Genomic DNA, 25,076 nt, shown 5'->3' with positions numbered 1-25,076 from the left:
ATAGTCTGTTACTTTGCCTTTCTTATCAGTGTCTCTACCTCTAATGCATTTCCCCTCTTTCTTCTGCTTCTTCCCCCCCTCTCCTCCCCCCATACTGTCCAACCCACTGTGGCAAGTGTGATCTTTCCAATACACAAAATCAGCAGGATTCTTTTTTTTTTTTTTTTTTTTGCGGTACGCGGGCCTCTCACTGTTGTGGCATCTCCCATTGTGGAGCACAGGCTCCGGACCCACAGGCTCAGCGGCCATGGCTCACGGGCCCAGCCGCTCTGCGGCATGTGGGATCTTCCCAGACTGGGGCATGAACCCGTGTCCCCTGCATCGGCAGGTGGACTCTCAACCACTGCGCCACCATGGAAGCCCAGCAGGCTTCATTTTTTGCTGCTGCCCCTCGTGCTCTTTATATTCTAGCAGTACCATGCACCACTTCCCTGAATGTTCCATGCTTACTCATGCCTTTGCATGTGCTGCTGTTTCCTTCTGCTTGAAATACGCTTATCTTTTTTGCCTGTCTGGGAAAGACATCCAGTGAAGCTTGGTTCAGGCATCATCTGCTTTGTGAAGCCTCCCTGAATCATAGTCAGCCCTCCTTCCTGCATTCATGTTCTACTTTGTGTACACCTCCATTGTAGTACTTGGCTCTTCATTGTCTGCACGTCTGTCTCCCCTGTGAACTGAGCTCCTCAGAAGCATGAGCTGTGCCTCTCTCTACATCCTCAGCTTAATAACTGGCACCTATTAGATGCCTCATAAATATTATATTTGATGAAAGAGCAAAAAAATTATACTCAGAATGCATGTTCATTACAAAAGTATTTCTGTAAAATAAAGAAGAATAAGCTAATTAAAGCAACAACGGAAACTTCCCACTCCTCACCTTCCCTTCTCATCAGAAGGCTCACCTGGGCAGAAGAGGGAGCAGTAGGTGACTCAGTCATTTCCCACAACCACCCATGTTATAGAGGCCAGCGTTCACATTGGTCCTGGCATGATCAACAACCTGATGAACCCAGCCAAGACTAAGATAAACTGCTTGTCCTCGAGTAGAATAAATATTTCAAATAAAGTCAACCCAAGAAAGGCCAAACAGCTATTGATTGCTAAAAGCCTGAACTTGAGCCCAGTGAGTATTCCAACCTTCACCTCCATCCAGCTTGCCTGATCAATATGCAATTACTGCCCCCTTTAAACGTGTCTTACACTGCTTACCTGAAGAAGGGTTTTACTTTTAAGATCTTTTGTTTGTTGAATTTGCTTAGGCAGGGAAAAAAAGAGACTTGGCGAAACCAGCATCATTTACCTTTAGCATTTCAAACAATTCTGTTATATGTGAAATGTTTGAATGTATGCTGCATGGTAACGGAAGGTGCCCTGTTACATGACTGTAATTCATTTCAAGAGGACTTTTTCTGAGTGACTAAACAGTAAGGATATTGTATTTCAGTTTCCTAATTTCTGCTCACATGGTTATCTGCCCTAGCCATAACCTTTGTAAATTTAAGTTTGTAGAGTAGGGTGCTCAAGTCCAGCTGCAGTGAAAACATATATATTATTTGTCTACTCTCCTTTTAGAATTTCATCTTGGTGCAAAAAATACCCTTCCTATTGAATTTAGAAATTTATTTACCCTGCTCCAGATATTTAAGGTTTCATGTCTCACAAATATGCCTTTCTCACACCACTGCAGTTATCAGAACTCTGTCGTTTTCACTTACGCTCTTGTCATATTCTCTTATATATGCTTACTGACCCCAAGCTCTGTCACTCCAGTCCCTTCATCACACTACTGCCAGGTTAAGCTTTCTAAAATCTATCTGTGTAGAGTCCTCCTTTTCTTGAACATTTCATGGCTTCTCAATGTCAACAGCATGGAGCCCAGGTTCCCTGGCAGCACATCTAGGGCCTGTCATGACCTGTTCCTGCCCACCTCCCCTTAGTCATCTTCTTAACCCCTGGTCTTTTTTTTTTTTTTTTTTTTTTTTTTTTTTTTTGCCGTACGCGGGCCTCTCACTGTTGTGGCCTCTTCCGTTGCGGAGCACAGACTCCGGATGCGCAGGCTTAGAAGCCATAGCTCACGGGCCCAGCCGCTCCGCGGCATGTGGGATCCTTCCGGACCAGGGCACGAACCCGTGTCCCCTGCATCGGCAGGCGGACTCTCAACCACTGCGCCACCAGGGAAGCCCAACCCCTGGTCATTGAGAGCTACTTCCAGTTACCCCAAGTGGCATGTTCTTACAGGCCTCCTATACCTTTGGGTCGCTTACCCACCACTGCCACCAATGTCATGGCTCTCCCTTCTCTGCCTGACAAACACTCATATTTCAGACTCAGTTCAGATGTCACCTTTCATTTGACACCTTCACAGATTTCTCTTTGATAAAGTTAATTATCTCTACCTCTCACCTCCTTGGAGTTAAATTTCCATTGCTTTGGGCTTTTTTTTTTTTTTTTTTTTTTTGCGGTACGCGGGCTTCTCACTGTTGTGGCATCTCCCGTTGCAGAGCACAGGCTGTGGACGCGCAGGCTCAGCGGCCATGGCTCACGGGCCCAGTCGCTCCACGGCATGTGGGATCTTCCCAGACCGGGGCACGAACCCGTGTCCCCTGCATCAGCAGGCGGACTCTCAACCACTGCGCCACCAGGGAAGCCCCAGCTTTGGGCTCTTGAAATTATTTTTATTTACCTGTTCTTAAATCGGCTAAAGACAGGGAGCTTATAATTCCTAGCAGCTAGTGTAGTGCCTGCTGTATGGAGGCAAGTGCTTAGTACAAGCCTTTTTTTTTTTTTCTGTTAAACTCAGTAGTTGGGTTGAATGTCATTTGTGAGTATCTTGGATTGTTTTGATTGATTTGTTTATCCCCCATAGCAAGGGGAATAAAGGTAGGAATATTCACAATACATCCTTGATCTTTTGAGGTTGACACCAAGTAGGATGGCCAACTATCTCAGTTTGCCCAGGACTGAGGGGTTTCCCAGGATGTTGTACTTTCTTTTCAGTGCTAAAAATGGAACAGTCTCAGGTATACCAGTATGGTCTAGCACCAAAGGGCACTGTCAGCAAGCTTTTTATCTACTCTCCTTTCCTCCGCTCACTGGGACCCAATCCTGGCTGGCTATTCTGACCCAGGATAGCATGCTTTGTCATCATTAACACTTTAATAGTGCATACAAAAATTAAAATAAATAAAGATCCAAATGTAAGAACTAAAACTAGTAAACTCTTAGAAGAAAACATAGGTGTCAATCGTCATGACACTGGGTTTGGCAGTGGTTTCCTTTTTTCTGACTGCACAACATGGCTTCCAGGATCTTAGTTCCCCGACCAGGGATTGAACCCAGGCCACTGCAGTGAAAGCACCAAGTCCTAACCACTGGACCACCAGGGAATTCCCTGGCAATTGTTTCTTAGCTATGACACCAAAAGCACAAACAGCAGAAGAAAAAAATAAGTTTTGTGCCTCAAAGGGCACTGTCAAGAAAGTGAAAAGATATCGCCTAGAATGGAAGAAAGTATTTACAAATCATTTACCTGTTAAGGGACTTGTATCCAGAATAAAGAACTCATACAACTCAATAATAAAGATAGTTAAGCTAATTTAAAAATGGGCAAAGTATCTGAATAGACATTTTTTCAAAGAGGATATACGAATGGCCAATAAGTACATGAAAAGGTGCTTGACATCATTAGTTATCAGGGAAATGCAAATTAAAACCAGAGTGAGATACCATTTCACACCCACTAGGGTGTCTAGAACCAAAAAGTCAGATGATAAGTGTTGATAAAGATGTGGAGAAATCAGAACACTTATATGCTGCCAATGGGAATTTTAAATGATGTAGCCCCACTTTGGAAAAGTCTGATGGTTCCTCAACAGGTTTAAACATAGCGTACCATATTCCCTAGCAGTTTCACTCCTAGGTATACATATACCAAAGAGAAATGAAAACATATATCCATACAAAAACACGTGCATGAATGTTGATAGCAGCATTATTCATACTAGCCAAAAGGTAAAAACACGCCAAATGTCCATGATGGATGAATGGATAGATAAATGGTGACATTTCCATACAGTGGACTATTATTCAAGCATAGAAAAGAATGAACTACTGATACATGCTACAACATAGATGAACCTTGAAAACATTATACTAGGTGAAAGAAGTCAGTCACAAAAGACTAAGTATTGTATGATACCATTTAAATTGAAAAGTCCAGAGTAGGCAAATCCATAGAGACAGAAAGTAGATCAGTGATTGTTTAGGGCTAGGATGGAATGGGGAAGGTAGAGGGATGGTAGCTTAAGGGTAGAGGATCTCTTGTCAGGGTGATGAAAATGTTCTATAGTTGACTATGGTGATGGTGGCACATATCTGTGAATATTCTAGAATTCATTGAATTGTACATTTTAAATGGGTGTGTTGTATGGTATGTGAATTATATCTTGATAAAGCTGTTAAAAAGAAAGAAAAAGGAAGAATAGGTGATCCATAATCCTACCACCTTGAACATGTTCGTATCTTGATCTATTTCTTTCCAGTCTCCTTTAATGCATATATTTTACATAATTGAGATAATGCTTCATACAGAATTTTGAATATTATCTTTTGTGCTTATCATTCTGACCGTAAGAACTTGTTCATTCTACCACATACTCTCCTAATTGTTAACAAAGTGTGTAATATTCCATGTAGATATACTATAATGTAATAATTTTTTTACTGGTGGACATTGTTTTGTTTTTATTTTTCTTCTTTCCGTTGTAATGAGTATTGCAGTAAATACACTTTTTTTTTTTTTTTTTAAGACTAGAACACACTCATGAAAACCTCTTTTGTTCCCAGAGAAAAGAAGATCTCCCGGAGCAGTGCCCTGAAAGTGCTGGACCATGCCATGATTGGACCCGAGGGCACAGACAATTGCCATAAGTTTGTTGATATTCTTGGCTTACGAACCATCTTTCCCCTTTTTATGAAATCTCCCAGGAAGATCAAGAAAGTGGGAACCACTGAGAAGGAGCATGAAGGTAAGGTTCACTGGAGAAGTCAGCCTAATGAAGATACATTAGGAGAAATGGGGGGCAATGAGAGCTACTTTGAAAAACTCTGTCATGCAGCTGAGGAGTTGACTCTTAGGCGGAAGTGTGCTAACTTTTTCTTTTTTATTTGCTTATTTTCTATGCATGGAAAAGCAACCCAGAGACCCCTGATCACTGATGGCCTTTGTTGCACTGGTTCTCTGCTTGTTTGAATCCTAGTGGTTCCATTCCCTTCTGGCCTGTGAATAAGTCTGTGTGTGAAGGTTTTGTTTTCTTCACTATAATTTGTAGCGAGGAGTCTCTCTGATGGAAGACCCTTTTGAAAAGAGTAATGAGGTGGTAACACATGTCACCGCCAGAGTAGTGCTTTCATGTATTTCTGTATTAAAGTGTGATTCAGCCACCATTAGGAATTGCCAAAATAAACTATTTACAGCCCAGGTTCCCCTTTTTATGTTTCTCCTCCCTGATGGTGCATACTCCCAGCAAAATGCCATGACTTGCGGTGCTGTAAGCAGAGTAGTTACTGCTAGGCCATTCTCTTCCTGCTGTTGTCTAGTGGCCTGCTGCATCTCTCTCCCCAGTAAATAGCCGCAGTGCAATCTGGAAGGCCCTGGATTTATGAGCACTGACAGTTCTGTTGGAGGTTAACAGATACTTGCACCAGGGAATTTACATGGTTGGGTGGTTATTTTAAAGTATGGGGAGGGTGCTAAGAGGGGGACGAGGAGGTGGTGTGTGTGAAGGATGAGGACCTGGGCTGATTGGCTGGCTAATTTGGTTGTCTTGTCAGAAGTTAACATCTATCCCATGTTTTGATTTTTTTTCATCATGATTAGTAGAACGGCATAGGTATCTGCAGGATCTTTTTCATTCCTTACCCTCCTAGGTAAAAGTCTGGGAGTTCCTGTCTATCACTTCTCAAATTGACTTGACTTAGTCTGTACCAACTTGGAGTGGCTAAAGGTGAAGGTGATGCCTTCAGTGGTCACCTCCAGTGATATCTTCTCTGATGAAAGCAGCTCTCCAGAGACAGCAGGAAGTCTGGCAGGGGAAGAACTATGGACTAGAGATGTGAGAACACGTAGAGAGTTCAGTTCACCTCAAACCAGATACTGACCAAACACCAGCTCTGAACATGTTAAGCCTACTGCTGATCTTTTTTCTTTCCTCAATGGAAATTCAGCAAAATGAGGCCATGGGAGAGGGAATGGGTGGTATTGGAGATCGAGGAGATAAAATTTTGGAGACAGTCACTATTCATTGAAAACCTGCCACATTCCTAGTGCTGCTGCATTATATGCTATCTTAGTTGGGCCTTACCCATGAAGTAGATGGTGGTATCCTTGTTTTTTAAGATAAGGAAGTCAGCTAAGAAAGGAACCAAGCTGCGGTTCTACAGCTAAATAGCTGTGTGACTTTAGACCCTTTGCTTAACTTCTCTCAACTGCGTTTTCCTTCCTGCTCTGTAAGATGCGGAAACTAGACTAGTGAATTAGAAGCTCTGATATCTGTACCTTAAGATCCTGAGGCACAGGCCCTAGTTGTCAAGGCTTTGTCCTATAATCCAGGAAACTCCTTGAGGACTGTGGGTGGCTGACCTGCTGGGTTGTATTGAGAGGCTTGATGGTACATTTTGAGCATGCTTGAAGAAAGTGGAGGGAAACAGCCCTTAGCAGGCTCTTGCTCTGTGTGCATGGCGCTGAGAAGAGAAATGACAGATTCAGTGAGTAGCTGTTTTCCTTCTGAAAAATGTGCCTGGTGGCATGCTGGTAGCAGTACATTTGCTTTAGAGTACCCACATTAGGAATTTGATAACATTATATTAGTGAGGGCAGTGGATTGGGAAGACAGCTCCTGGAAGGCACGTTTGGACTGTAATGGCTGGTGAGGATGAGCTCTGCATCCTGAATACAGCGGCACCCAAAGAGTAACCCCCAAGGAGAAAACACAGTCCCGGCCCTTCTCCCACCCCAGCTTCTGCTCCTGGCCATGGTGGTGGGGTGAGGATGGAGGCAGGGCAAAGCAGGGGCACCTTGTGCAAGGTTTCTTTGTCCTGTCTTCTGGGTTGCTGTCCATGTGCTGACCTTTCTGAAGGAAGTAGACCAGGTTTGAGTGGTAAGCTAGAGCACGGTAGCTCAGACCATCAGAAGTATTTGCAAACATGCCCAGCCCCAGGTTTCTACCATGCTCTTGCCTCCATCTGTAACAATTTTCTCTGACCTGTCTGCTCGCCTGCCTTATAGTCATCCTTCAAGTCCTTAGTGTTTGTTTTTTTTTTTGCAGTACGCAGGCCTCTCACTGTTGTGGCCTCTCCCGTTGCGGAGCACAGGCTCCGGACGCACAGGCCCAGCAGCCATGGCTCACGGGCCCAGCCGCTCCGCGGCATGTGGGATCCTCCTGGACCGGGGCACGAACCCGTGTCCCCTGCATCGGCAGGCGGACTCTCAACCACTGCACCACCAGGGAAGCCCTAGTCCTTAGTTTTGATGTCACTTTCTCAGGGAAACTTAACATGAGCTCCTAGGCTTGAATAGAACCTCCTATTAAGTGGACTCTTGGACCCAGGACTTTGACTTCATAGCCCTTAAGATTATAGAACCAATAGTCTTGTCACCTCTGCGTCCCAGGGCCTAGTCCCGTGCTTGGCATGTGGTGGATACACAGTGTATATTTACTGACTGCATGAATGGATAACTGCTTCCCTAAAAGACTGCTCATTAAAGACAGACATGGATTTGGGGCTCTCCCCAGAACCTTGCAAGGTTGAGTCAATACAGTTGACAGTTGTTGGTCGTACACCTGGGGTGACCAGCTTGTCTGGAAGCAAAACAAGTGGGTTCCTAGCCTTAAGTTTTTCCTTGTCTCATGGGCTTAGAAATTATGGCAGAACTCCTCCCCCCTCCTTTAGAGCTGTGCCTTTAGGAGACATGTTATGGATGGAACTTCCTTATAGGTGAGGCCACCCTGTGACAAGCTTCTTTTGGTAATCCAGCAACTCCTAATAAAGGACTATGGGCTGGGAATCAGCTTGCCCATCCAGAACCTCTGGAGGGCTGCCCTGTAAGCTTCCCTTTCTTGTCAGATTCAGGGGCTTGTCACATATCAGGGTTAAGTTCATCCTGGTCCAGTCTCAGCCCCTGTCATCTCTTAGAATCTTCCCCAAACTCCGATGGTAGCAGTATAGCCTGGTGTGGTACAGAATGATCCACTGCTTGTCAACCACGTGATCTTGGGTTAATTCTTAAGCTCTCCGAGCCTTACTTGAGCCTTAGGTAAAATGCTAGATCTACCACATAGGGTGGTTGTGAGGGTCAGGTGAGGTGACAGATATTAACTTAGCGCAGACTCTAGAATGGAGTAGGCACTTCAAGAAGTGTAAGTTCTCTCCTCTACTAAATCTGTCTCCAGTTCTGCCCACCCTGACCTTAGTCACACATACCCGTTCTTCTAAGACGTCACTGGGAAGCCAGGCAAAGAGACTGCCTACACCTTGGGTATGGGAGGCTTGGGAGAGTGTGGGTTTTATTGGCCTGCGGTCTAATCGATCTAATCGCTGTATGATTGCTGCATGAGAATGGGCAAACTCATTCTTGACGGGAATGTCAGGAGTCATGATATGCTAAATAGTGGAGCGGCATAAAAACAACGTGTTCCTAAAGCCAAGAAAAGAGCTTTGAGAGAGGACAGTCTCTAGATTAAGCTGACTCTAGAGAGGAGGGAAGAAGCAGAAACCACCCTTATAACCTAGAGTTGTGGGTAATGTAGTTCTTCTTTTGTGAGTTGGGGTGGAGAAGGAAAAGAATTAAAATTGAAATCCATTCAGTTTTGCATAATAAAACCTTCTGAAATAGATCAGGGGAGGCACTTAGCTTGGGGGATGGGTTAGAAGGAAAAAATTTGCCCTTGGGTGCAGTAGCATGATTGGCTGCCTCCTTGGTTTTATAAAGAATAGCACAGTATATATTGTCTCCTTGGAATTAACTGCTTCAGAATATGAGGGAGGAAGAAAAGAGCTGGGATCCAGAAGTGGCATTTGACCTTTACTTCTTGTCTCTTTTAAAAATTCTTATTAAAATAGGTCCAATTTTCCTTGTATTGCTTCATTAGGTAGGTGAGTTACTGAGTTTATAGCAGTTCTAGTTAATTGCACTGTTTCAGCATGGTTCCCCTAGAGGCTATTATGAGCTTTAAGGGGGTGAGCTACCAAGCAGTGTGTAGGTGTGTGTGTGCATGCTAGGCATATGCACACATTTTACCTCATCAACAGTGACAGCAGTTGATAACAGGTCACTGCTTTAAAGAATACTTTTCTGTCATCTGCAGACAATTGTAGGTGATTCTCGTGGACTCCTCAAGTCAGGAGGTATACAGTTGCCTGGTGCTTCTTGGACTCCTAACTGAGGAATTGCAGACCAGAGCTCCCACCACCTACCAGGCTTAGGAGAGGGAAATAGCAAAACCTTTCCTGCAGTCAGAAAAGAAGGGAGTTTAGCCAACATAAGCAAAAAAGAAATATTTTTAATGTGTCCATGGTGGGCTGTGGTAATGACATGGCATCGTTTGGGGCCAACTTTTACTGGGGCTCCTACTATGTTCAAAATTTAACAGACCTAACATGTGACAGGAATAAAACTGAATGCCTGTCCTGGGGGGAGCTGCTCTTTCCCAGTGTTCCGAATCTCCAGATCCTTTGCCTCAGCCTGTCCCTCAAGCATTCATCTTTGTCTGTCTGGATTGGCGGTGTCTTCCCCCAGTTCTTTTTTTTACTCCCCATACTCTCCTTGATCTCATCTACTACCTGTAGCTTTAACCTCTATCTCTTTGCCACTGATTCCCAACTCTTCAGCCTTGTCTCTCGTACAAGCTCTAATCAGCACAACTAATTAACCAGAAGACAACTGCACCGGATACTCAAATTCAGCTCATTCAAAACTTTACTCATTCCTTCATCACCCAAGTCTCTTCTGCTTTTCCTGTCCTGGTAAATGGCACCCAAGGCAGAAATCAACACACCATGCTTAACTCTAATATTCCCCACATGCACAGGACAAGACTTGGGTTGGTGTCTTGGTTCTGCCATTTACTAGCTCTATGACTTTGGAAAAGTAGCTTAACCTCCCTGAGCCTGTATTTCCTCAATTGTAAATTTGGGATAATATTGGAATCTATTTCATAAGGCTGCTATGCGAGGATTAAATGAAATAAAGCAGATCAAATGATTAGCATAGTGCCTGCTTCATTAATATTAGTGGCTGGGTTGAGGATAGATTTCCCTTTTGTGTTCCTCTTCCTTCTACTTTATTGGTAATTTTCGAAGTACCCACAGAAAAAAATCCTTTTTCTCCCTGGATCTGCCATTCATAGGGGTAGACCGTAAACATGCCAGTATTATGTGGAATGTAAGACAAAAACCTCTCCCATAGAGGATGTACTAGGGATCCCCAGGTCCCCACTTCTCTACATCATGTAAACAGAGAATTCAAAGATTTCGCTCCCTCCTTTTGTATTCCCCAATCTTAAAAATCCCAAAGAGTTGGCTGTAGTGCTCAGAATAATGAACAAGTGAAGAGTAAATGGTATTTAATTTTAAGAGTAGCATTAAGCCATCTGCTACCAGGGACTTTATGTTAAACAAGGATGGAAATGTCTGGCTGTTGTTTTTTGTCGCTATCTGAAAACCTTATAACTGAATAGTTCCTGGATCAATTTCTTTTTTCTCCCTCCAGCTGCTTGTCTCATTCCTGACCTCAGATGACAAAATATAAGGATGCTGAAATAAGCAATGTGTTTGGACTTAGGGTTCCTCTCATCAGGCTTGAGGGGATGATTTTGAGTGTTACACATCTGGTTTGCTAACTGGTTCCAGTCATATAAGGATTAACCCACGGGCCTTTCCCAAGTAGAGCACAGCATAGTTGTTTGCCACTGAGGAAGATGGTGAAACAAAGGATGTATTTACCATCCTGGAAAACTGCTCTTCTCTTTTGTGGGAGGAGGTTAGTGGCCAACTCACATTTTATTGAGCATCTACGAGTATACTGAGGGCTTTACAGGTGTATATACTTTATGAATTAGGCATTTCTATCATTTTTTTATAGATGAGTCTCAAAGAGTTTGTTAATTACCAAATACCTTCTAGCAAGTGAGTGACAAAAGCAGAATTTGAGCCTAGGTTTGCTTCTAAAGCTTCTTCTAACACCAGGGTGGCTCCAGTGGTCTTCTGGTTGGTATCCAGAGGCAGCACAGTGTAGGGGGAGGAGGATTGTCTTTGTAGGAGACAAACCTGGCTTCAATCCCAGCTCTACCCCCAAAATAGCTGGTGGCCTTAGACAAGTTATTCTTTCTGGACTTTGAATTCCTCTTCAATCAACAAGGCAGGTAAAGCCTTTCTCAAATTGTTGTGTGAAGAATAATGATCATGAGCATCCTACATAGTCTCTAGCAAGTGGACATTTAATAAATGGTAAAATAGTTGCTGCATGTCAGCCTCCTTTCAAAAATAGTCATCCTTACCTCTCTCAGTTTTCATGTTTATGTGTAGGGAGCAAAACTCCTTGGCTTTCATGGGTGTGAAGCCCAGTTGTGCACCAGGACTGCATATGTGGAGAGGCTGGGTCATAACAGGAGCTTCCAAGAGATGGGACAGCCAGTTTATCATGATGGCCTACTAATCTGGACCCTCAGTTATAATCCTGATTGTGCTGGTCCTGTCAAAATTCATCACCTTGAGTGAGGTCCTATACCCTTCTATTTCAGTTTGATGCTCTTGCAGAGGGTCTGTTCCTATGGATAAGAGCCCTAAAGGTAGGTCAGTGAGGCTTCATTCATTCTTTCATTAAACAGACCACTAGCCCCTTCTTTGTGCCAGGCTTGGTGTTGTAGACGGAAGGTGAACAAGCTCACAGTGCAGCTAGGGAGACATGGAAACCTGTATTTATATTACAAGGTAAAGTGGTAGAAGAGAGCACGGAGCAGGGGCTCCTAATCTAACCTAGGTGGTGAGAGAACAGGTGGAGGTTAGAAACAACTCCACCTTAGAAATGTGGCTCTTGAGCGAAACCTTAAGTGTGAGTTAGCCACGTGAAGGAATATCAAGTGAAAAAAGCAGCGTGTATAAAATAAAAGGTGGGAGGCACAGACCACAGTGAGCCTCAAACTAGCTGCCCCTCAGAACCATCTGGGAATTCGTTTAAAATGGAGCCTTCTGGGACATGTTCTCAGAGTTTCTGGTTCCACCAGTCTGCATAATGCTGGTGGATATGTAGTTTTATTAAGCTTGCCGTGAGTACCCTCTGAGACCAGTCTGGCACCAGCCCTTGGTAAAAAGAGCATGGAGCCAGAAGATTAGATTAGTTAAGCAGGAGCCAGACCTTGAAGGACCCTGAGGAGCTGTTGTGAGGATTGACTGAGTTAATATATGTACAGTGCTTAGGGCAGTACCTAGTACATGGTAAGCATTCATTAATGTTAATAGTTATTGCTGTTCTTACAGTTATTTTATTGTGTTATAGTAAAAAAAGGACTCCCCCAAATTTTTATAGATCATAGGTAGAGTAATAATTTTAATTATTTTGACTATTTCAGCTAATTTAGCACAAACTCAATTTTGATATTGAAGGCCTGGGTGGAAAGGATGAAGGAGAAACATCTATCACGGTTTTTCTTTTGCGTTTTTCATTTTTCCAGGTAGAAACTTAGTTCTTTAGTGGTAGCATTAGCTGAATTCTTGTTTTGGATATAGAGTTTTCCACTGTTACATTTATTATTTTGTCAATATAACTCTGTTAGTTTTCATTTATAATCTTGATTAAGTTTTATAGAAATAGTTTAGTGTGCAGTGTATCTCCTTTACAGAAGTAAAACAAATACCAGGAATGTTGAAGCAGCAGTTGAGAAATAGCCAAACCTTTTTAGGTTATTTCTGTAGCATTAGGTGGTGCCAAAATGGGGAAGTAACTTAGGGGCTAGGCAGTAATTAACTGGTTTATTAAACCTGGTTTATAATAACCTGGTTTATTAAAATTCAACACGTAATCTTTACTATGATATGCTTCCTAATGTTACCACTGGGGGCCTTTTTGTTGAGTACTCTGATAAGCAAAAACCTATCAGGTGAAAGCATTCACTATATCATTTCACCTAATCCTCACAAGAACCCTGTGAGCCATGGATTATTACCTACATTTTACAGGTGAGAACACTGAGGTATAAAGAAATTGTCATTTTCTGAAGACACAGCTAGTGCATGGCCTTACTAGGATTTTAAGCTAAGATTTTTCCAAGGTTTCTGAAAATTAAATCATATGCAGCACTCTTCTAATTCTTCTTTTAATCATAAATCAGTGTTGCTTAGTAGTAGTGGGCCTAATTTAAACTGCTTGGTGTCTTTTCGTATTTGATTTCTTTTAAGTCATCGGTAGTCCTGCACCCAGTACTGCATAAACTCTCTCAATTCCAAACATTTTGCCCTGCCACACTTTGTTCACCTCTTCTTGGCTTCCGACTTTAGGGTGTATCTGTCCACTGATAGTCTACTCTCTTCTCAGTGGCCTCTCAGGCCTGAAGCTCAGCACTGCTTCAGGCTTCAATTTCTGTTCCTAAACATTCCCATCTGCTTACTTTGCAGTTGCCTGCCTTTAAACACTTTACTCAGCACTCTGGCCTATTTTCTCCCTCTGTTGGCCCCCTTGAGAATGAGACATGAATCCATAGTTTTCAACCCTCACTGATGATTATCAGTTGAAGAGCTTTGACAGAATACCCATGCCTGGGCCCCACCTCCAGGAATTCTGAGCATCGGAACGCCAAACATCTGTATTTTTTAAAAGCTCCAGAGCCTGTTGCTCAGCTAGTGCTGAGACCCACTAGCCAGAATGCTCAGAGCATAAGCCTTGGCAAGCATACTTTTTACTTTCTCTCTGGGCCAAGAGAAGATTGTTGACATGGCGGGTCTTAGGGGAAGGCTTGTTAAAAATATCTTTATTGCTTTTTCTGAGTGTGAATAATTAACCTAATGTAGAAAAGTCAAGCATTGTGGAAAAGAAGGGTGGGAAGGTTAAAATCACCCCCAATCTCACCACCCAGAGTTAATGACTAGAAACATCGTGGACACTACCCATTCAAACATCTGTGTTATGGGTGGGGGTTGGATATATGTGCATATAATTTTGTATAAGTGGATCCATGGTGTATATGCTGTTTTGTAACCTGCTGTTTTTACTCAGTGTGTCTTGGGCATATTTGACAGGGATGAGTCTTTCAATACAATTAGGAAACTGGACTGTATATTTTTAGAAGGCAGGATAGATTTCAGGTTAAATGATTAGGTTGTAGAGGTGATAGCAGTTTGGAAAGGTAAGCTGCACTTGGATGGTGATGTTGCCTCTTCCAAGTATTGTTAATGTGCTAGGACTTCAGGATGGTAAGGAAAGGAGGTGTGGACTGAAGGCTAATATGTCTGAGTTCACTTGGTTATAGTATAAGGGAAGTGAAGATGCCTTTCAAATTTTTTTTTTAATGTGTGAATATTTTAATGTGTTAGACATGTTGGCATCTAACAGTAGATATAAGGTAGAAGGAGATAAACTGAAAATAAACCTGTATACATTTCACTGCTCATAAAGAATACAGTTACATGTGTGAGATATTTGTTAGTGTCCACCTTCCTGGACTTTTGTGATATTGGATGTGATTTTTATACACAGCAGCTTGCAGGTTGCTGGGGAAGTGCTCTGTGTATTTAATCATGTTGCAATCTTACTTGTTTGTTTCTCTTATGGTAAGAAAATGTCTTTGGCTTGCTTTTATAGTCAGATTGATTTTGCTTATGGGTGTCCAGATGCTGATGAAATATAATTAGCATAAGAAGGAGGTTGAAAAGATGTTGACTACTCTTTTCTGGTAGCCAAACAAAGGATCCCCAAACAAATTATTCTCAGGTATCAGGTTAAAGTGAAGCATCTCTTTTCTCTTTAAGATTCAGGTTTATTAAAGGATCTATGTGTTGAGCTGGGGAGGTCACCCTGGGGATGCAGTTGGAGAACCTTGCTGTAACCATCATGGGGTGATTTTCTGCAGCTGAGCACCTCTGTTTGCCAGTAGTAGCTTTAAATCCCTTAAGTAGCCTATTAGAAAGGAGCCCTGGGCTGGGTTCAGAAGGTTTGGATTTGTGTTTCTACCATAGGCTCTGTGACTTCGGTAAGTCATTTACTCTCCGAACCTCAGTTTCCCCACCCTTAAAGAGGGAGATAATAATATTTCACAGTGTGTGAGAATTGGATAAGATGGTGTATGGGGAAGTGTTTTTATATACTATAAGATTATGCATACGTACAATATGGTTGTGGTGTGTATTACATTTAGTGTTTTTCCCTTGTCTCTTCTACATTCCTTACAATTGTTTCCTTGTAACACTTTTCTTCCTTGTCTCTGGCTCCAACGTAGAAAGAAATGATGGTTAATTTGTTCCATATTTGCTGCAGGGTTACCATAAAATAAATTAAGCGTATCATTTTGATGATCACTAAAAACATGCCTACAACTTTCTTAAAAGTATCGATTACTAATAAGTCATGTCTCTGTTAAGTATGCCTGCTGGCTGGCAAACTCGTGGGATAACAGTGTTTGCTTTTCTCGTTAGCAGGCTGATTTTCCTGATGATGTGCCAGCCAGTCTGAGGTTACTGTTGACAATGATGGCTGTGGTGGTGTCTCACATTTATTGAGTATTTGCTGGGTTCCAATATATCCATGATGTCATTATCCCTAACATCAGCCCTTTGTGGAGTATCATTAGCCTGGTTTATTACTGAGGAAACAGCCCCCAAGAAGTTAAGCACTTTCTCAAATCGTGCACAGGTTAAATTAATGTCTGCTAGAACCTAAAGCCTATGTTCTTGATCCTATGCTTTAGTCTCTTAAAGAGACAACTGAAAACCAGAGTTAAATGACTTTTAATCATCACCAAAGCAACCTTTAGTTATTTCTAGAAATAAAACAGGAAATTTTATAATACTGGCAAGGCAGGGCAGAAAAGCTCTATTACCAAGTTTTTTTGTATTATGTAAGATGTGAATTTGGCGGGGGGGGGCATATTTGTAATGTGGGATGTGAACATTTTTTATAACATCAACCTAAATTTTTGAAATAATGAATCTTGTTATAAAGTTTTTTCTATATGTTTTATACTAAGTTAGATGTGTTTTTCTAAGCTGTAAGCTTTGCATAGTTCTTAATAGCGTAGGGGGAAAATCGTGTAGAACATGCAGACTGGAGTTCAAATCCCAGCTTATACCAGTTGTGTAACTAAATTAGGTGTTCTGAGACTCAGTTTCCAACGTGAAGGTGAGGGTGGTTTCTGCATACCAACAAATAGTTCTCGAACATCAGCAGGCTGTCTTAGAATTCAGTACAATTCTGACATTATAGACCTGGAGAAAGGAGCATTTTCCACAGGTTGAGGGCTCAGTCCTACAACTGCCCCACTCCCACTCCTTTTGGACACCATTCGAAAGCCCAGGTTGTTATCAGTACTTCTGATCAATTAATTGGTTATAAACCAGAAGTTTCCAAGACCTGCTCCTTGGGTTCTGTGCAGCTCACAGAACTCAGAGAAACACTTTACTTACCGGTATATTATAAAAAGATATAACTCAGGAACAGCCAAATGTAAGATATGAATAGGGCAAGGCATGGGGATAGGGTGCAGAACCTCCATGCCCCCCCTGTAGGCACGCCGCTCTCCCAGCACCTCGATAGCTCTCCACACCCCATCCTTTTGGGGTTTTTATGGAGCCTTCATTACATAGGCGTGATTGATTAAATCATTGGCCATTAGTGATTGATTCGATCTATTAGCCCCTCTCCCCTCCCAGATCTGGGGTTGGGACTGAAAGTTGCAATCCTCCAATCACTCTAATCTCTTGGTTGGTTCTCCTAGCAACATAACATTAACATAACAAGAGACACCGTTGTAGCTTTCATCACTTAGAAAATTCCACGGGTTTTAGGAGCTCTTTGCCAGAAATGGAGACAAGGAGCAAATATAATAGTTCTCATTATAAATCACAATATCACATTAGGCACATTAATTAACTTCATTGATCTCAGATATACTGCATCTTCAACAGTGCTTCTCAGTGTTTATATTGCCAACAGATTACCTGGGGATCTTTTAAAAACACAGTCTGCTCCAGTAGGTCTAGGGTGAGGCCTGAAGTTGTGTGTTGATAACCAGCCCCAGGTGGTGCCGCTGCTGCTGGTCCTCTGACCACACTGAGTAGCAGGGATCTATAAAACTGAAAGGGACAGGGTGAAGGGACAAAGGAGGTGATTAAATAGTTAATCCCACTAGGGGACTGTAAGTAGAGAAAAAGTATAGGCGACCCCTTGATCACTCAAGAAAGCAGGTTTGCTTAGCAACAAAACTGTGCAACAGAAGCATGAGACGTGCCCTGAAGCAATAAAACAGTGGTAGAAGGAGACCCACATCCTGCCCAGTGAGCTCAGTAAGTTATCTCTCAGATTCATTGTGGCATATAGTAGGTGCTTAACAAATGTTAGCCCTCTTCCCTTCTCCTTCCAACATGGCCTTTATTTAAGAAGTAATTCTGGAAATGTGTATTCCCAGCATGTCTTATCTCTGTCAAAGTTCCAGGCTACAGAAGACATTTTGCAAGTAGTAAATTCAGGATTAAGCTTTAAAATGAGAGGTGCCCACATCTGAGCATAGCTTGATGACTTAGGAGGTCATCTTGAGGTGTTTGCCCAGAGCTAGGAGTCATTTAGGAAGTCTGTGAAAACCTTTGTAAGGTGGCCTTTCAAAGAAATCCTCGACTGACGTCTTCCATGAGTTCATTCACTCTAAAGTTTTCTTCAGCCATTATTTGTTGAATACCTAATGGTGCCAGAAAGGAAGAGTGCCTTTCTGATTATTACTGTACTTATTCATGTCATGCTGGAGAATAAAATCTCAGTTTTCCAATCCCTGTGCCAACATGTGTGCTACTATCTTACACACAGTTTCCAGGAGCTACCAGGGTGAGGTCAGAGGCTTTCCAGGAGCAGGAAGACTTCCTGTAGTCCTCGTGGGGGTGTCTCACTGAGCAAGGGAAAGCAAGAAGCCAGGCTGAGGGGAGTTCTGGGATACCACTGCCAGCAGGGACAGTGATGATGAAGCAGGCTGGGGAATTCTTTCTTTGGGAATGCATCTTGGATTCCACAGTGGTAAACAAGTAGGATTTGTTTCAGAGAAATTACTTCGAAGTCAGTTTTTTCCAGAAACCATCTGCTTTGTATAAAGCAAGCGACATTGACATTCAATTTATAGCTATGTTCAAAATGGGCTCCCTGCTTATTTTTTACAGCTCAGTTTTCTAAGAAGTACCCCAGAAATTTGGGTGCTAGTAAATTTAGTTTACCACTAAAAAGGCAGATTTGGGGCAGTGGAGAGAAAACTGGTCAGATCAGCCTCTGGCTCTTACTTGCTCTGAGAACTTGGATAAAACATATAACCTCTCTGGGCCTTACTTTTTCTCATCTGTAAAATGGGGAGAATAATTCACTCCAAGTGTGGTCATGAACATAGAATGAGAAAGAGTATGTGAAGCACCTAGCACAGTAACCTGGCATGTAACACTAATAAATGGTTTTTTTCCTCTTAAGAAAGACCCATTGGGGAGTTCCCTTGTGGCCTAGTGGTTAGGACTTCGGGTTTCACTGCCGTGGCCCGGGTTCAGTCCCTGGTTCGGGAACTGAGATCCCACAAGCTGAGCAGGCAAAAAAGAAGAGAGAAAGAGAGAGAAAGGAAGGAAGAAAGGAAGGAAGGGAGGGAGGGGAGGAAGGAAGAAAGGAAGGGAGGGAGGGAAGAAGGGAGGAAGACCCGTCGGGAAAGGCACGTAAATCTCTCAGACCCTTAGTTCTTTATTTGTACAACTGTAAAATGGTTGCACTGAGTATATGGAAAAATTAGCTTGTGAGAAAATGATGATGGCAAAGTACTCCGTATATCTGCTAATTGTTGATTATATCTTGTTCGTAAAACACAATATGGACTCTGTCTTCCCAGATGCCGTGTGTTTTTTAGGATTAGCCAGGTTCCTTTATCTCCTCCCTATTATGAGTCTAATACGTGTTAGAATATGATCCTGAAGCAACTTCGCAGAGATGACTGCGTGTTTTCCCGGTAGTTTTTGTGTGTGCAAGATTATAGAATGGTTTAGTTCATTAGTCTCACAATGGAAATGAAAGAACTGTGTTAGTGCAGCACTGAAATTCCTTCTGTACTTTCACTGCTGTATTACTGGCTGATGGAAAAAGGGTTAAGAAGTCAGACTTCAAGAAAATGAACATAAGGCCACCTTGGGTCTGCGAGCAGGTTTTTCTGGTTTCTGTGGAAATCAGCGAAGCCCTGGAGTCTGAAGGAAGAGTGTGTGGAGCCCAACAGTTGGTGAGGCTGCAGCAGCTTAAAAGAGGACTTTACTGCTAAATGTGGGAAGAATAGGAGTTGGAGCGGTGGCTGTTTGAAGAGTGCAAAGGCAGGACTGGTGAATAAGATGAAAGTCGTGCAGAGGTAGGTTTAGATCATTCCCTGAAGGCCCTGGAAACAGGTTTTTCTTTCTTTCTTTTTTGTTCCCCCTAAACTGAATTTCTGATCTGAAGCAGGCATCCAGGGATGGCTTTCAGAGGAGTGTGAAAATACCTCCCTTGCTTTGGGGCTGTGATGATCAGCTCTCCTGAGCCAAGGCAGGTTGATACTTGGAAAGTGGGAAATTGGAATAGCGAAGAAATCACTGAGGAAGGGGAGAATGTGGGAGAATTCTGGCACTTAGGTTTAACCTCAAGTATATCCAAATCCATGTTATGACAGGGTTCTGCTGTGCTTTCCTAACCTTTTAGGCTTATTTGAGAATACAGTAAGCTAACCATTGAAAAGGACTCTTTAAAAAAATAAAGCCACATTACAAATACTCATAGTGATTGTCTCATTTTAGGATCTAAAGATTTTTTAATGTTTTTTGTAGGGCGTGGGTGGGGAGAGGAGTGGTAACTGTATAATTTACCTTTTTAAACCTGAAAGAGCTTCTAGGCCACAGAGTCAGTTTAATTTAGATGAAATATTCCTAAGTGATGTGCTAAAGGAAAGTAAACTCTAACCAGCCACACCTGACATTCAGGTGGCTTCATCAGGGGGGCTCACTAAAGGACTCTGGCTGGTGAGTCAGAAACCACGCATCTGAGCCGTCTCATACCAGTTCTTCAAAATACTGCTGGGTGTGAGTGCTGCTTATGTGAGTATTGCTGGGAATGCAGAGAGGAAACAAAGGTGCTGAAACTCCAGGCATGCGTTTCTGCCATTACAAGGATGAGGGTTAACTTTTTTAATTAAAAAAAAAAAAAAGTTGTATCAGTCCTTCCAGCCAGGTTCTCCAGAATATAATGGAAAAGTGTCCTGAGGAGATCCTTCAAGACAGATGAAAAGAGGGGAATGTACCTTTCACCAGCAGTTACTCCTGGTTCTAGGATTTTCCCCACTGGGATGTGTGGCTGGTTCCAAAAATGAGTGAGACTGCACACTCAGCTTTCTTGGGGTAAATACCTGACTCTCAGGATGCAGTCTGTCTTTGGACTTCCTGGAAAAGAACTTACTGAATTAGTATATCAGTTAGGAATTGCAGTTGGTTGCTAGTAACAGAGACTCGAAATCACAGTGGTTTAAACAAAATAGAACACATTGAGGTTTATTTCTGTCGCATGTAAAGTCAGCCCCGAGGTCAGCAGGACTGGACTGGCACTTTCACAGTGTCGGCCGAGCCCAGCTTCCTTCTGTCATTCTCTTCCTTATCACAGGGCCAGGGATGTTTGCTTGCTTGTTAATGCGCCCCAGGCACCTATAAAATGCCTGGCTTCCGTTTTCAGGATTGCCTCATGGTCTTAGGTGGTTCCTAGAGTTTTAGTTACTATGTCTACATTCGAATCCACAGAAGAGCAAAAGGGGAAGGGAGCAGGGCAGAAGGGGTCGTGGCCGTTCCTGGAAGTCCCAAATACCAGTTCATCTTAAGTCTTGACCCAAAGTTAGTCACACAGTCATACCTAGCTATAAGGGAAGTGGTGGTTTGTTTGTTATTGTTTGTTTTTTTAAGCTGGGCATATTACCAAGTAAATATAGGTTCTATTAGTAAGAAATAAGAAGAGAAATTGGGTAGGTAGCTGGCAGTCTCTACCAGTCAGGATGCTGCCACTTGGTATAGAACACCTTTCTTGGGCAGCGCTTGTCTAGGCCATCTCAGAGTGGTACTCCCCAGAACCAGTATCATTCCCCAATCCACACTGCCTCTGCTGGAGTGATAGGGTTGGTTTCACTGACAAAGCACCTTGTAGGAGCCATAGAAAACTACAGATTGGAATCATTTTCCAAGGAGACAGTTGCGTACGCACGTGGCAGACACTTAGAGTTCCATGGACCTCTCCTTCAGCCCATCTAAGATATGGGCCTTCCCTGATATATGAACATTAGACTTCTAGGGAACTTCATGCTTTCAGCTCAAGCCCTGAGTTGGGAGAATTAGATGCCACATCCCTCTGTTTTTGTTTTTGTTTCACTCTGAGTTCTTGGAGAATAATTGTGTAGCAGAAAGAAGCATTTCTTGGGCATACATCTCCCTTTCTTGCTGTAAGGCCCATTTTCCCACAGATTCAAATCCGTAAATTAGTTAAGCTAGCACTTAAACACTTTCTTAAATCCATAGTGCTACTGGAACTCTGAAAGGAAGGAAAGAAATTCCATGGGGAAGTGGAACTAAATTTTTAAAAAGCAACACCTGTCATATTGCTTTGTACCCAGTAGATGCTTAGACACTTTGTAGAATCTCACTGCAACTGAAAAATGAGAATACTGAATTAATTTTGGCTGTATTTCAGGTTAAATGGGTTTCAGTGGGCCTGTTTCAATGGAAAATGCATTCAAAATTGCAAACAACAAACATACTAAAAACTACTTTTTGGAAAAATGGCCTTCAGGAGTCTCATCATTTGTATTCCAAGTTCACATCTCGCTTACCACGCTGTTTAGTTAGGATGTCAAATTCAGTATTAGTTGAATGTCTGGCACAAGGCTAGACACTGAGGTGTGTCAGTGAATAAGATGGACCATGCCTTGGAGGAGCTTACCATCTGTTGGGGAGGTTCACATAGCAAAAGCGGTTTCAGTACTGCGTCATCAGTACTCACAGGGCCAGCAGTGTAGGAGAGTTTACGGGAGCTCCCCACAGCCTTCCAGGCGTCAGGTATTTTGAAAACTTTTATCAAATGAAACTATCTCATGATTTTATTTGTATTACTACTGAGGCTGAATGCTTTTTTAATATGCTTATTGGGTATTTTTTAACTCTTGAGGAAAATAATCAAGTTTTATTATAGTGGAACTAATGAGGTTACTTTCTAATTAGCTGTGAAACCCTGGGAGGCAAAGTTCTTTTCCTAGCTGAGTCTCTAGTCTCTTATCTGTAAAATGGGGAGGATAATAAACATGGTTCAGAGGATTGTTGTGAGAATTAAATAAAGTAATACATGCAGAGCACACATAGGCACATAATAGGTTTACAATAAATTTTGCCTCTTTATGTCTCCAGTCTCTAGCCCAGTGCCTGCCAGGGTTCAGTAAATGTTTGTGAAGAATAGGCATATATGTATTTTGTGTATGTGTTAAAAGGGACTATATATAGATGCTTAACACAGATCCATCTGTCTTGAAAAGAGTGTTTGACTTGCATCAGTATTCACCTGGAGTGGCTGAGTGCACATGCATGACTCTTCTTGGGTTACCACATCCCCTGCTAGGCAGATGTCCATTATAATGAAATGTAAAAAGGGAAAAAATAATAATAAAGGCAGAGCAGTGTGATGTTATGGCTTTATTTGACAGGGCCTCCTGCTGCTTCAGCTGCCAGTGCCAGGCATGGAACAGATTAATCTGTATTCCAACACACCAGTGCTGAAGTCAAGATCGATCTAATTAGGGTATTTTAAACATCCTGTTTGCATCTAGAGTCTTACCAGAAAGCAGGATGTCTCTCCATCTGGGGGAGCTCAGGGGGAGGTGGGCAGCAAGGTTCAGCAATAAAACAGAGATGGCTTTCATTTTAGAAATGAGGGAAGATCACTTCTGTGTGATTTCATTAAAACAAAAGAGCTAATGGCCTTAAACAAAGGCAGCTCTTCAGCATGGCCTTGAATTTTAAAGTGGCCCTGCAAGATCTTGCCATGACATGGGCCTGCTGGTTGAAGTACAGGGACCATTCCATCCTAAGAATAGAACTCTGGCTGACCCATATCTTTCTTAACCATTTGGGCTGCTGGAAGGAGGTGCAGGCTCTGAAGCTGGGTGGGCAGATCAGCCCTGAATTCATTCCCCAATGAGCCATGCTGGGCCAGTATTTAAATGCCAGGCCATTGGGGTGTTGGTTAGGGTCCACTTTCCATAGTCCAGCATGTACATTTATCCATTATCTGTACCCCTTCCCCACCTTTCCAACCTAATCACCTTTTGTCCCCCTTCCCTCCCACCACACTGGTCTCCTCCCAGTTCATTGCCTGTACCCTGTACGTTTCAACTTAATGCCTTTGCTTCACGCTTGTCCATCTGTTTGGAATAATGTTGTTCCCATTGCCCCTTCTCCTGCCGAGGCTCTTCTCTTACCTGCTTCTGTTCTTCAAGGCTCCGCTCAAGGGCCATCTTGCCTACCAGCCTTCCCAGATATCCTCACTGGAAGAGTATTTGCCTCATTAGTAGTTTCTGCCCCTTCCCCACTCACTATCACTTTCTGTCAAGTAATTTTAGACATAGTATACCTCAGTCACCTAGCGGGCAGGATTGTCTGATTGTCTCAGTCCCCAAACACTGTATCTTATATGTTGTAGGATTCTATCTTATGAATAAATGAATAAATCAGTGTCAGTTCCTGTCCCAAAGATAGTCCTGTGGCCCAGCTCAGCTGGTTAATGCCTCCTTTTCCTTTCTGGTAAATATAATCTTCCCCTGCCTCGTGGGACCAAAACTCCAACAGAGATGCAAGTGGGACACCTCTGAAATCCAGAGGCACAGAAGGATGAGGAAGTCACATTTGGGAATTATTACTGTGCACCTTGTCACCATCTTCCCTCTGTTCCCTACCTCCACCCCAGTCCTCACCTTGGGAGACTTGCTAATATAAATAGTAGTCCATTTGTCCCAGGATTCGAGAATGTGGTCCAAATATGTGCTTCAAGAATTAAATGTGCTCCTAGAACCCAAAATTCTAGCTTCTGTCTACCAGCTTTGCCATAGAAAACTTGGGGTTGTGAGCTCACAGACATTTTACTTGCCAGTGTAACACCTCCAGCCTTGCCCATAAGATAATGAGGATGAGCTTCTCTAGAGTGGGCCATCTTCTTTCATCTCTACGGTCCCAGTACTTAGTACATTGCCTGGCACACAGTAGGTACTCAGAAGTTTGAGTAAAGGAATGGCTGGTGTATGTACCACTTGGTGCCCTGTAATTACTTGTCCTGTGGTTATAAAACTCATAAAGGAGAGTGTCTTTTTCATTTCCTCTGCAGATCATGTGTTGTGTTTTCAGTTCTTGCAGCAAGATCAAAAGGCAAGGACCATCTCTGCTTAGATGTGCTGTGTCCTTCAGCTTACTGATAAATAGCCACTGCCCACCTCAGGGCTGTTTGCAGGTCTCCCAGAATCTTGTATTATTTGGCTTTATAGGCAACCACACATAAGGTCTTTATTTTAATTTATTGTGGGATTAAAGATTCTGAGTGAAGTTGGCCTTGTTCCATTTTAGAGTTAGAACAAATCTCGAGTTGTAGAAAATAGCCCTACCAGCTGAGAAAGTCAAGCCATCTAAGTTCCTATTTATCTCAGCAGGGGCTAGTTAGACTAGCCCAGGCCGACTGAAACATGTTCAGTTGCCAACATGTGATCAGGATGCAGTGCGGAAGGTGATCTCTGGCAGGTGCCTCAGTGAGAGAATCTCTTGTGATGCTCTTT

General features: G+C 42.7%; 1 protein-coding gene across 1 annotated transcript in view; it reads left to right on the top strand.

The window, feature by feature from the left end:
• The window catches only part of CTNNBL1 (catenin beta like 1), a 170,303-nt gene that overhangs the window by 103,107 nt on the left and 42,120 nt on the right, over positions 1 to 25,076 (top strand). The window contains exon 11 of the mRNA XM_060123028.1: positions 4,846 to 5,027. Coding sequence (XP_059979011.1) covers positions 4,846 to 5,027 — 182 coding nt within the window. The remainder of the gene's footprint in view (positions 1 to 4,845; positions 5,028 to 25,076) is intronic.

This window comes from Lagenorhynchus albirostris, chromosome 15 (genome assembly GCF_949774975.1).
Source record: "Lagenorhynchus albirostris chromosome 15, mLagAlb1.1, whole genome shotgun sequence".
NCBI lineage: Eukaryota > Metazoa > Chordata > Mammalia > Artiodactyla > Delphinidae > Lagenorhynchus > Lagenorhynchus albirostris.
The sequence above is the reverse complement of the archived record's forward strand: the minus strand, read 5'-3'. Positions and strand labels throughout refer to the sequence as shown.